Consider the following 11111-nt stretch of genomic DNA (forward strand, 5'->3'; position numbering starts at 1 on the left):
CTTAATTCATTCTTTTCAAAATCCAAAACAAATGAAATATCACAATATAATATACTTTTTTTTTGACAAAACAATATAATATACATATAACCTGAAAAAGATTGATTTAACCTAAAAAAGATTGATTTAAAAAAGTCGTGACTAGAAGTTTTACCCAAATAGAAATTAATAAAGGAAACAGCAAAACATCTTTGAATTAATCCACAAAACGCCACATCATGGTTTGATACGACTCAAGTAGAGTTTATTGTGACTTGACTTTTTTTTGAGCAAACAATTTCTCGGTTCAATGAGTTAATGATTATGTATTGGATTTAATTGAAATCAAGCCACATCGTAAAAAGAACTACACTATCAATTAAGTTATGATGGACCACTATAATACTTTCTTGACCAAAAAATATAAGGTTTAATTGCACTTTTCCCCCCTATCTTTTGTTAATTGTGCGATTTTGCACCCTCTCTTTTTTTTGAGCGATTTTGCACACCATCTTTTACCAATTGTGTTTTGTTCAAAATCATCATTAAAAGAGGGGAAATGGGGCAAAAGATGAGGTGCAAAATCGCTCAAAAAAAAGAAGAGGGAGTGCAAAATTGCACAATTGGCAAAAAGATAGGGGGGCAAAAGTACAATTAAACACAAGAAGGTTCATCAAACTAGAAAGGGGGCAAAAAGATGGGGTGCAAAATCGCTCAAAAAAAAAGAGAGGGTGCAAAATCGCACAATTAGAAAAAGATAGGCCAAAATATAAATATATACAATAGTTTAATTATATATAGACATACTGTAAATGTCATTTGAATGGTAATTGTGATAAGTTGACAATGTTAAAAGTTTTTAAATAGTATACCAAAATTAATTTCTTTTTGTTAATTATGCTATTGGTGCGTAGAATTTAAGCGATGATTAATCTCTATTAGAAATCTGACTTGCTATTTTTAACGAGATTCCCTATTTTTTTTCATTCAACTCAAATATGAGGCATTGCAACAAATATCTGATCCAATTCCACTTCGACCAACTTAATGTTGTTAAGTTAATAATTATATATGAAACAACTGCATGAGATAGAAAAAGAAAACTATTATTATCAAAAGGAAATTTCATTTCAAAATTGACAAGTATTACTCCCGTCAGAATAAATTATAAGTAAAATCAACTCATATTTGTCGAAGGGGGTTGCGTAGCTCAACTAGTTTAAGCAGAGGGATTAAAGGAGTTTAAGAGTTAAAAGTTCAAGTCAATGTTCAAGTCTTAACAATGAAAAAAAAAATACTAACATAATAATTAAGATACTAACGCATCTTAAAAGACTATTCAAGCACTTCACTCTTACAAAACCTCGTGCTTGGGAGGCTATGGACATGATGGGTCGCTCGGCCTTGGGCAAGGTTTGAGGAACAATTAGCCGCCCACAATTATAGAATACAGCTAGACTAAATTACGCATTGAAAATTAGGACACTTTGTGTGAAAGTTAAGGAGGGCAAAAGGGTAAATATACACTAACTGTCTCCTAGTTTTTTGAGTCAGATACTATGTAGTATATTCTTTTCTGTTGGTAGGTTTAAATAGTCACCCTATTTATGAGTAAGTGTAAGAAAAAGGCTTCATTCACTATACAAACACTGAAGCCTTAGCATTTCGAAAAGAGTGTCTCCTCCTTGCAATGGTTCCAAAGCTTGGTGGTGATGTGGAAGAAGATGGTGGAACTGGAATTGGAACTAAGCCTATTTGAACAACACCTACCTCTTCCCTCTTCAAATATTTACCCTTAACAAATTCTTGGTAGTTTTTTTTTTATTTTTTTTGAAGCTGACAGCAAATAATGGAGTTTCTTTGGTGCATACCTTTACTAGCTTATGCTGGTCCAACCATTTCAAAGGTGTATATCATATGGTTCTTGCTTTCCCTTCCACTGCAAATTTATCCTGTTTTCTTTTAACTTTGGTTTATTTGTTTTAGAGATTAATAGATTCTTTCTAATGCTATGTATGGTTTGGTACTTGATAGTTGTGGATTCAACAAAGTTGATTTCCATATAAGATGATTATGTTAGAAGAGGTGATTTCATAAGAATTCCAAGGTTGAATAAAATCTAAAGGCATGTTTTTGGGATTTTGCTTCCAATTAAAGCAACAAAGTTGTGATTAATTTGACAAGCAAAAAAAAAATGTTTTCTATCAACAAGTTTTACTCCTTGTTTCCCTCTGTCCTTTTTCATATATCAACTAGGGACTGTGGAAATTTTGTTTTTATCAATCTTTTTCATGAAAATTGTGGTGCAAAACACCTATTAGTTCTTCACAATGATGTCCCAACAAAGCTGGTTTCTAGAATAGATTTGTATTAAATTATAATATTGATCTGCATGCATCTTAATTTGTTCTTTTGTTTCAGGTTCAATAGAAATGATGTGGTTATTGAAGCCCTTTTGCCTACTTGCTGTGAATCAAGAAGCAGAATATATTTCTGTTGAATGGCTAAGAATTCCTGATTAAATATTGACCATTCTCCCTTGGTACCAAATAAACCTGATAGAGAATTTTAGGCTTTGAGTGCGGGCAAATTTCCTTTGGCAATCTCGGAAAAGAAAATTTTCATTCCTTTCTGCTATTCATGTATGTTTGAAGATTCCTGTGTACTGGACAAATCTCCTTTGGCAAAAGTTACTGAACTTCCTTTGGTTGGATTCAGGTAGTAAAAGTATATGAGAAACATTTTTTCCTTATCTTATAAAATATTACCATTCAGAAGTCACTCTTAGAACTCCACCTATTCTGGAGGCAAATCTCCTTTGGCATCTTGTAACTATCTTCTACTGCTTCATCTAGCACTAGAACTTTTCCTTCCAACAAGCTACCCTGCGAAACCGAGAAAAAATAGACAAAAAAATCATCTGATAATTGTAGCTACTAGCTAGTTTATATTTGTTGTTTGAAGTGTTTCGTTCTGTGAAATATTTCATTCGCAATTGGGCATATCTCCTTTGGCACTTTGGAGTCCTTGATTGGTTCCTATTATCCTGGCGGGCAAATCTTCTTTGGCATCAGATCTCTGGTTTCAGTAGTCGTCTAGTCGAGATAATCTTTCGGGGATACTGACTATCTGTGACAAAAAAAAAAAAAAAATCAATCAGAAATATATATATATTTTCATTATACACATCTATCCATTGAAGCTATCATCAGCATACTTGCAATTACAGTGCAGACACTGCAGTTTGATGCTTCAATTTGCTTGAGAAGGTTAGCATGTTCTCGAATCCTTATTTACTTCTAATGTTCATCTATATGTATGTTAAAATTTTGTCACCCATTCTAAACTATGCATATCATCAATTTCAAATAAGGAAAATAGATTACTAATTTACTTGTTTCACGCATAGCTCTCATTCACTGTACTTGGACTAGTTTCCTCTCTATTGTTGCGTCGGCATGATACTTTACTGTATTTTTATGACTTTAGTATCAAAATATTGTGACAGGCATATAATTGATGGATGCTATGAGTAGTGATTCGGAATGGGAGAGTTCCAGTGACAGCAGCAGTAGTGAGGATCAAGAAGAAATTGATTTTCAATATGGTGGTCAAGCTCAGAGCATATTATCAAGTTTAGAGGAAAGCATTGGGAAGATTGATGATTTTCTCTCATTTGAGAGAACTTTTGTTCATGGTGATGTGGTCTGCTCCGTGTCAGATCCAAGTGGACAGATGGGAAGGGTGACAAGTGTTGATTTGTTTGTGGACTTGGAAAATGTTAAAGGAAAGGTATTAAAAAATGTAAACTCGGACAAACTTTCGAAGATTCGGTCCATTTCAGAAGGTGATTATGTAACTAAGGGGCCATGGCTCGGTCGGGCTCAAAGGGTTGTGGACAAAGTTACTGTATTGTTTGACGATGGAGCTAAATCCGATATCATTGCCTTAGAAAGAGAAAAGGTTTTGCCATTGACTCGTAAATTTCCAGAAGATTCGCAGTGTCCATACTATCCAGGGCAGAGAGTAAAGGTTAAGTCCTACAACGCTTCTAAATCAGCAGGATGGCTATGTGGAACTTGGAGAGACAATCAAGATGAAGGAACTGTTTGTGCTGTCGATGCAAGTTTGGTGTGTGTTAACTGGCTCGCTTCTGTTCTTTCGGATAGCAATTTGACTGTGGATGCTCCACCATGCTGGCAAGATTCCAAAAACCTGACCGTGTTGTCGTGCTTTTCACACGCAAACTGGCAGCTTGGTGACTGGTGCATGGTTGCAGACCAAGAGGAACAGACTGTTCAACATGCACCCACACGAAGTCTTACTATGAGTATGACAAGAGGGTGTAAGAGTCAGGGAAGAAACCTTGTTAACTCTTGTATTGGGGAATTTTTTATAATTGGGAAGATAAAGACCAAAGTTGACATTTTGTGGCAAAATGGTGAACATAGTTTGGGATTAAATCCAGAGAGTTTACTCCCAGTGAATGTTATAAACACACATGAATTTTGGCCTCATCAGTTTGTACTGGAAAAAGGTGTTTCTTACGATCCTCTTAAGCCTGGCAGTAAAAGATGGGGTGTTGTCCAGTGTGTGGATGCGAAGGAGCATACTGTAAAGGTACAATGGAAAACTGTTTCCATGTCCAAACCGAATAGTTTGGATGGAGACGAAATGGAGGAAACTGTGAGTGCCTACGAACTAGTTGAGCACCCAGATTACTCCTGTTTTTTTGGTGATATTATGTTCAAGGCGGCTCAAAAACAGTTTGGTTACCAAGCTGATAAAGATACAGAAAAGTCGGGTAATGACATGAATGCGGAGGCTGCTCTTAAAAATGGGAACCAAATGAATTATCAAGATGACTTCCCTGATGACTGTTACCTGCGCTGTGTTGGCACTGTTATTGGTTTCAAAGATGGTGATGTGGAGGTGAAATTGGCTACTGGTTTCACAACCAAGGTATGCCATGATTTTCTGTAAATATAGTGCAGTTATGTAAATATGTGTCCACATATAGTCAAAGTATGGATTTGATGGTAATGGTAACATAATATTAGAACCATGGAACTTGCATTGCGTATTGTACATTCATATTGAATGATCCTACTGAACTTGGATTGCGCCAATGTTGTATCTTATTTTCTATTGTGTTTTCTGCATTAATTTGTATCTTTTCATATGAAGTAATGCATGAATGATATTTGTTTTTCCAAACAGGTTCCGCCTTATGAAATTTTTCGGATTGATAAACACGAAGGTGCAACTGTAACCCCTGCTCCTCAAGAGATGATTGAACGCGGAAGTCTACCTTCTGATAAGAAGGGAAAGGTAAGAGCAATATCTTTTCTGTCTGTTCTGTATCTCAGTGTACATTCATATGTGATTCGTGTGTATACATGTATATTATTTAACTGCTATATGTCAGACATAGAAATCTCAGCTTGGAAACTATAATCAAAAGACAGGTTAATATATATAGAGAAAATGTACTAATATAGGAACTTCCAAATTCATTTTCAATTTTAAATGAGGAAATTATCAGCATTCTTATCATCCTAAATCCGTTTTTTTCAAAGATTAATTTCTGAGTAGAGCTTACCAAATGCATGTGCCCAATATAAACTGAATGTGATGTTTAATGTTCAGGACTTGTTAAGTGGTGATGGTAGAAAAGAGAATTTGGAACAGAATCTTGAGTGTAGTTCCTTTTTCCTTCCTCGAGCGGCCTTTGAACTTTTTTCCAGTATTAAATCCAGCATATTCCAAACACTTGGTGGAACTTCCATTTCAGGAGCATTTTCCTCAGTGCCTAAATTTGAAATGGATAACGAATCAGATTATCCTGATAAGAAAGATTTGGAAACTTGTAATTTCTGCATTGAACCACATCCAACGGATGAGTTGCAATCTACTGAAGACAGAACTTCATATCCAGAAGTTATTAGGATCCATGACAAGAATGATTTTCTGCTTTCTTTAGAAAGCAACAGTTCAAACCAGTTTAAGCAGTTTGATGTTATAGAAAGTTGTTCTGAGGACCACCATTTTTTTGATGAGGGAAAAGAATTGTCAACATTGCAGGTTAAAAATCGATCCTATAATGTGACATACTACATTGATATATTAGTAGGCTAACGGTTTTCTTTGATTTATAGGTAAAAAAAGGTTGGGTGAAAAAGGTTCAACAAGAATGGAGCATCCTTGAGAGAAGTCTTCCGGGTACATACTTTATCTTTCTTTTTTTTTTTATTAATCACCCTGTTTTATATACTTATTTCTCCATGAGAAGCCTTTCTGTAGCAGTCGTTATTGTTATATGATGCTTAAACTCGAATTAGGAAATTACATGAGTCACCGTCACCGGAGACACGGGTCTCTTAGCCATTTTAAAAAGGAAATCCATTTTGAGTGAGAATGTATATGGCAAGATGGCATGGTATATGTTGTTATATTTTTTATCCATTGCCACAGCACAAGCCTAAATAATAAAGATGAAATTAGAAACCAGAATTTGATTTTGGGGATATTAGGATTGAAAAATATAAACAAAATTGGTGGTAGTTGGAAATAGAAATGGAAAATTGTCAAAGCTCAATCTTTTAAAAGTGAGAGTTCACAAGTTTAATTGATGTAAAATGTATGCATGTTTGTACCGAGGGCCATTTAAGATTTTATCTGGAAACAATCTTTAAATAAGTAACCTAAGCGTTAATTATTTGATATACTAATGAAAATGGAATTTGTTAAAGAAAGCTTTAAATTGTTCATAACAATTTCTGTAAATGCACTTACAGTCTCTATTGACCCAAACAGACTCTATTTATGTTCGTGTGTTTGAAGAAAGAATGGATCTCATGCGAGCAGTAATTGTTGGTGCAACTGGAACTCCGTATCATGACGGGTTGTTCTTCTTTGATATATGTTTCCCTCCGGAGTATCCTAACGAACCACCTGTAAGCTTTTAAGTGTAGTTTGCAGTGCTTGTAGTTTTTTTTTTTTCCAGCACCATTGTTTATAAGGCCCTTCGCTTATGTTCAAAGATCACTAGATAAAAACTCTAACTCTGAAACAAACCCTGATGTTGTCAACGTGATGGTTGAATGCAGATGGTGCACTACAATTCTGGCGGGCTCCGCTTAAATCCTAATTTATATGAATCAGGGAAAATCTGTCTGAGTCTCCTAAATACTTGGACAGGCGCAGGCTCTGAAGTGTGGAATCCTGGAACCTCCACTATTCTTCAAGTTCTTCTCTCTCTACAGGCTCTTGTCCTTAATGAGAAGCCTTACTTTAATGAGGCTGGTTATGACCAACAAATAGGTAGAGCTGAGGGAGAGAAAAATTCTGTGAGCTATAATGAGAATGCTTTCCTTGTCACAGCCAAATCTATGTTGTATCTATTACGAAAGCCACCCAAGGTAAAATTACCACATCTATACTTTAGTTCCTCCCATGAAAATAAGGTTTATTTTGAATACAATTGTATGAATGAACTTGTAACTGATAATGATGTCTGATGCAGCATTTTGAGGCACTGGTGGAAGAGCACTTCGAAAAGCGCTCCAAACATATACTTTTGGCTTGTAAAGCATATCTTGAAGGCGCTTCCATTGGATGTGGAAAAACTGAACATGAAAACCAGAAGGGGACTTCTGCAGGATTTAAAATAATGCTTGCTAAGCTCTTCCCCAAGCTTGTAGAAGCCTTTTGTGACAAGGGAATTGATTCCAGTCAGTTTGTTGAGCTGCAAGAATAACTTATCTACTACATTGAGAGTAACTTTAAAGTTTCCCGACCAATATATTCCAAACTTATGTGTGATATCAATATGTTTACATGTGTCTGTATCATATCAATTTTAAGCTTGTTGGAACACCAATCTCTTGATTTTGTACTTCTATGATTAGACGTTGTGGTGTGATTATGTATCATATAAAGGCTTGTCCATGTAACATATGAAATAAGAGATACATTGATTGGAATGATATGACTGATGTGTCTTTCCATCTGTTTAACGATGATGTCTGTTTTATGACATTTAAAGTAGTGTTGGAGAGTTTAGTGAAGCATGATTCGGTAACTATTCGTAACACATATATGTTAACCACTCTTGCAACCTTTGTTTCACATGTGATGTTATAATATTCCCCACGCATGCTTATTCATTCTCTTCAGAGATTGTTTTCAAAATTATCTCTGATTAATCAGATTAATGCACCCATCACCAATAATCTAAACAAGAACACGAGCCTTCTCTGAAATGATGAAAACGAAGCTTATCACGGATAATTATCTCTCTATTTGTCACAACAGAGATGAACTTAATTGCTGAATGACAGTCTTCACATATCCTAAGGTTCTTGACAATCTTGAGCGCCGTTCCATGACTAGTTTTCATCAGCCCAAATGCTACTGCAAGCTTCTCACTATGGTACCTGAGGGCATACTCCCTCTCTTCTTCTTCCAACTCGTGCATAGCTGATTCAGGAATCGGTGCATAACCCGCTTCCTTGCACCTCCACATCAGCTCGTCCAAATACTGATAAATCTCATTGGTCTCAGGATGAGCCTTGTCACCCATTCTAAAAAGATAAGTTTTATTGTTGACATCGATAGAGCTATAACCCGCTTGCTTTTTAATACCTCTTTGGATCATTACATTTCTAACAGATTCCACTCTATCCATTCTTCCAGCCAATGCATACATATTAGAAAGCAATACATAATTGCTAGGATTCTCTGGCTCTAAGGAAATGAGATGCTGAGCAGCTTGCACCCCAAGATCGTAATTCTTATGCATCTTGCAAGCACCAAGCATTGCAGTCCACACTGCCGGAACATGCTCCACAAGACTAAGTTCCTTAATGAATTGATATGCTTCAGTTAGCAACCCAGCCTTCCCAAGCATATCAACCATACAAACATGATGCTCCAGTCCAGGAACCACGCCATACTCTTGTCTCATGCTTGCAAAAACTTGCCTCCCTTCACGTATTAGCCCTGCATGAGCACATGCAGATAAAACAGCGACAAAAGTAACAGTATTAGGAGCAAGCCCCCTTGCTTTTTTCATTTTGTAGAAAAGCTCCATTGCTTCAACACCATAACCATGCATACCATACCCAGATATCATAGCCGTCCAAGCTATAACATTCCCTTCACTAATCGAATCAAAAACTGCACGCGCTCTTCTTACATCACCACACCTCGAAAACATGTTTATCAATGACGTACCAAGAATCACATTGACAGGAATCCCATTACTAACAATACTATCATACACCCAACACCCCAATTCAAGAGACCCAATCTGAGAACAAGCCGATGACACAGAAACAAAAGTTGCAGAGTCCGGACGAACCCCGAATTCATTCATCTTCCTAAACAGTGCCATCGCTTCATTCACAAGCCCGTTTTGTTCATAACCCGAAATCATCGTGTTCCAAGCAACAACACTCCGTTGAGGCATTTTATCAAACACCTTACGTGCAACACACAATGCACTTGATTTAGCATAAAAAGCAACAATTGCAGCTTGTACAAATGGATTAGAACCAAACCCAGAAACGAAAACATGAGAATGAAGAACGGTTCCGAGTTTAAGAGCGGAAAGATGAGCACATGCTTTGAAAACGGAAGTGAAAGTGTAGGAAGAAGGTTTGTGAGGGGAAGAAAGCATGCGACGGTAGAAAAGAACGGTGTCGAGGGAGAAACCGTGCTGGGAAGAGGCTTTGATGAGGGAATTAAAGAGAAAGGAATCGGGGTCGGTGACGGAGAGGAAGAGACGGCGGGTGTAGGCGATGGAACCGGCGGCGCAAGAGAGAGTGAGGAGTTTGGTGAGGAGGGCACGACTACGGTGACGACCGGAGACAAGGAGATGAGCATGAGCTTGTTGGAGAGGTCGAATGTGTGGGCCAGCACGTATCACTGCTTCGTATTCCGCAGATTTTGATCTTTGTCTTTGTTTTTGCTCTTCCCGCTCTTTGTATTCTTCCATTGAAGAAGAAGAAGAAGAAAAGAAGAAAAGCAAAGAAAAACATGGTTCTTTGTTTTAACATGTGAAGCCAGGATACAGATATACATTTTAACATGTGAAGCCAGGATACAGATATACAATACGGATATGATACTGCATACGGAAATTTTCTTGAAAATCAAGATACGATACGGCTGGGATAAGTTAATAAAAAAAATAAAAATTATAATTAAATGTACAATACAATTGTAACCATTTTTTCCCTCAAAAAAATACAATTGTAACCATTTTTTTAATATGCAAATATATTAACAAACAAAAGAAACCAGTCATAGGCTCGTAGCACATCAACATAAATATAAATAATATTGACGATTAAGAGAGTGATGATTAGTCAATTACATATACAATATATCCCAAAAAGAGCACCATCAATGCTATACTATATCCGTTAGTGTTATACTTTATCGATCCAAAAAAGAAGTACTATATCCAAAAAAGAACGCATCAGTACCCAAGAGTTAAATTATTTTAGTTAACATTAATTGGGAAATATCGGGGGCAGGTATCGGTACAGGATACGCAGGGGATACGATACGTCGTCCATTTTGAAGTATCGAGGCTTCATAGGTTTAACACAAACTATGTGGAAGATTTTGTTGGAATTGGAATTAAAGCCAAAGTTTCCTAGAGAAATTCTTCTGTAGAAACGCACTTAACACTTGTCATTTACAAACGATGAATAAGAGTGTGACACATAATTATTCATTGTTTGTAAATGACAAGTGTTAAGTGCGTTTCTACACAAGAATTTATCTGTTTGGTCGTAGGAGGAGATGTGTTAATGGGAAACATTTATTATAAAACGCTAGCGAAAACACGGTCATGTGCCCGTCTTTCCACTCTTTTTATTGCGCTAACGTTTGAAAATTATTAATAGTTTTTTTTATGAAATTTTGATTTGGAACGTGAAAATTATTAATGGTGTTTTTTTTATGAAATTTTGATTTGAGTTAAAATTAATAATATAAATGTTTGTTGTTTTCAAGTTATAACAAATTGCTTTCAAATTAATTATATTTTTTTATTTTTGTCCTTATGAGTTTAGCTCAGTTGGTTGGACAATGCATAAAATATGCAAGGTCAGGGTTCA

The 11111-nt window shown here is 36.1% G+C and overlaps 2 protein-coding genes across 2 annotated transcripts; one reads left to right on the forward strand and one right to left on the reverse strand.

Annotated features, from left to right (window-relative positions):
- Positions 1–1598: 1598 nt before the first annotated feature.
- On the forward strand, positions 1599–7997 carry LOC146932369 (putative ubiquitin-conjugating enzyme E2 24). The gene is made up of 9 exons (XM_085704025.1): positions 1599–1885; positions 2401–3248; positions 3488–4941; positions 5200–5310; positions 5629–6063; positions 6138–6201; positions 6796–6935; positions 7089–7400; positions 7505–7997. The coding sequence occupies exons 3-9, from the start codon at positions 3499–3501 to the stop codon at positions 7736–7738; spliced, it is 2739 nt and encodes a 912-aa protein (XP_085560151.1). The 5' UTR covers positions 1599–1885; positions 2401–3248; positions 3488–3498; the 3' UTR covers positions 7739–7997.
- LOC146932370 (Pentatricopeptide repeat (PPR) superfamily protein) lies at positions 6722–10025 on the reverse strand. Its single transcript, XM_085704026.1, has one exon. It carries the CDS (start codon positions 9977–9979, stop codon positions 8204–8206), a length of 1776 nt encoding a protein of 591 aa, XP_085560152.1. The 5' UTR covers positions 9980–10025; the 3' UTR covers positions 6722–8203.
- Between the last annotated feature and the right edge of the window lie 1086 nt (positions 10026–11111).

The sequence above is a fragment of the Medicago sativa genome, chromosome 4 (assembly GCF_051527215.1).
Source record: "Medicago sativa cultivar Bolivia chromosome 4, Bolivia_mono, whole genome shotgun sequence".
NCBI classification, from domain to species: domain Eukaryota; kingdom Viridiplantae; phylum Streptophyta; class Magnoliopsida; order Fabales; family Fabaceae; genus Medicago; species Medicago sativa.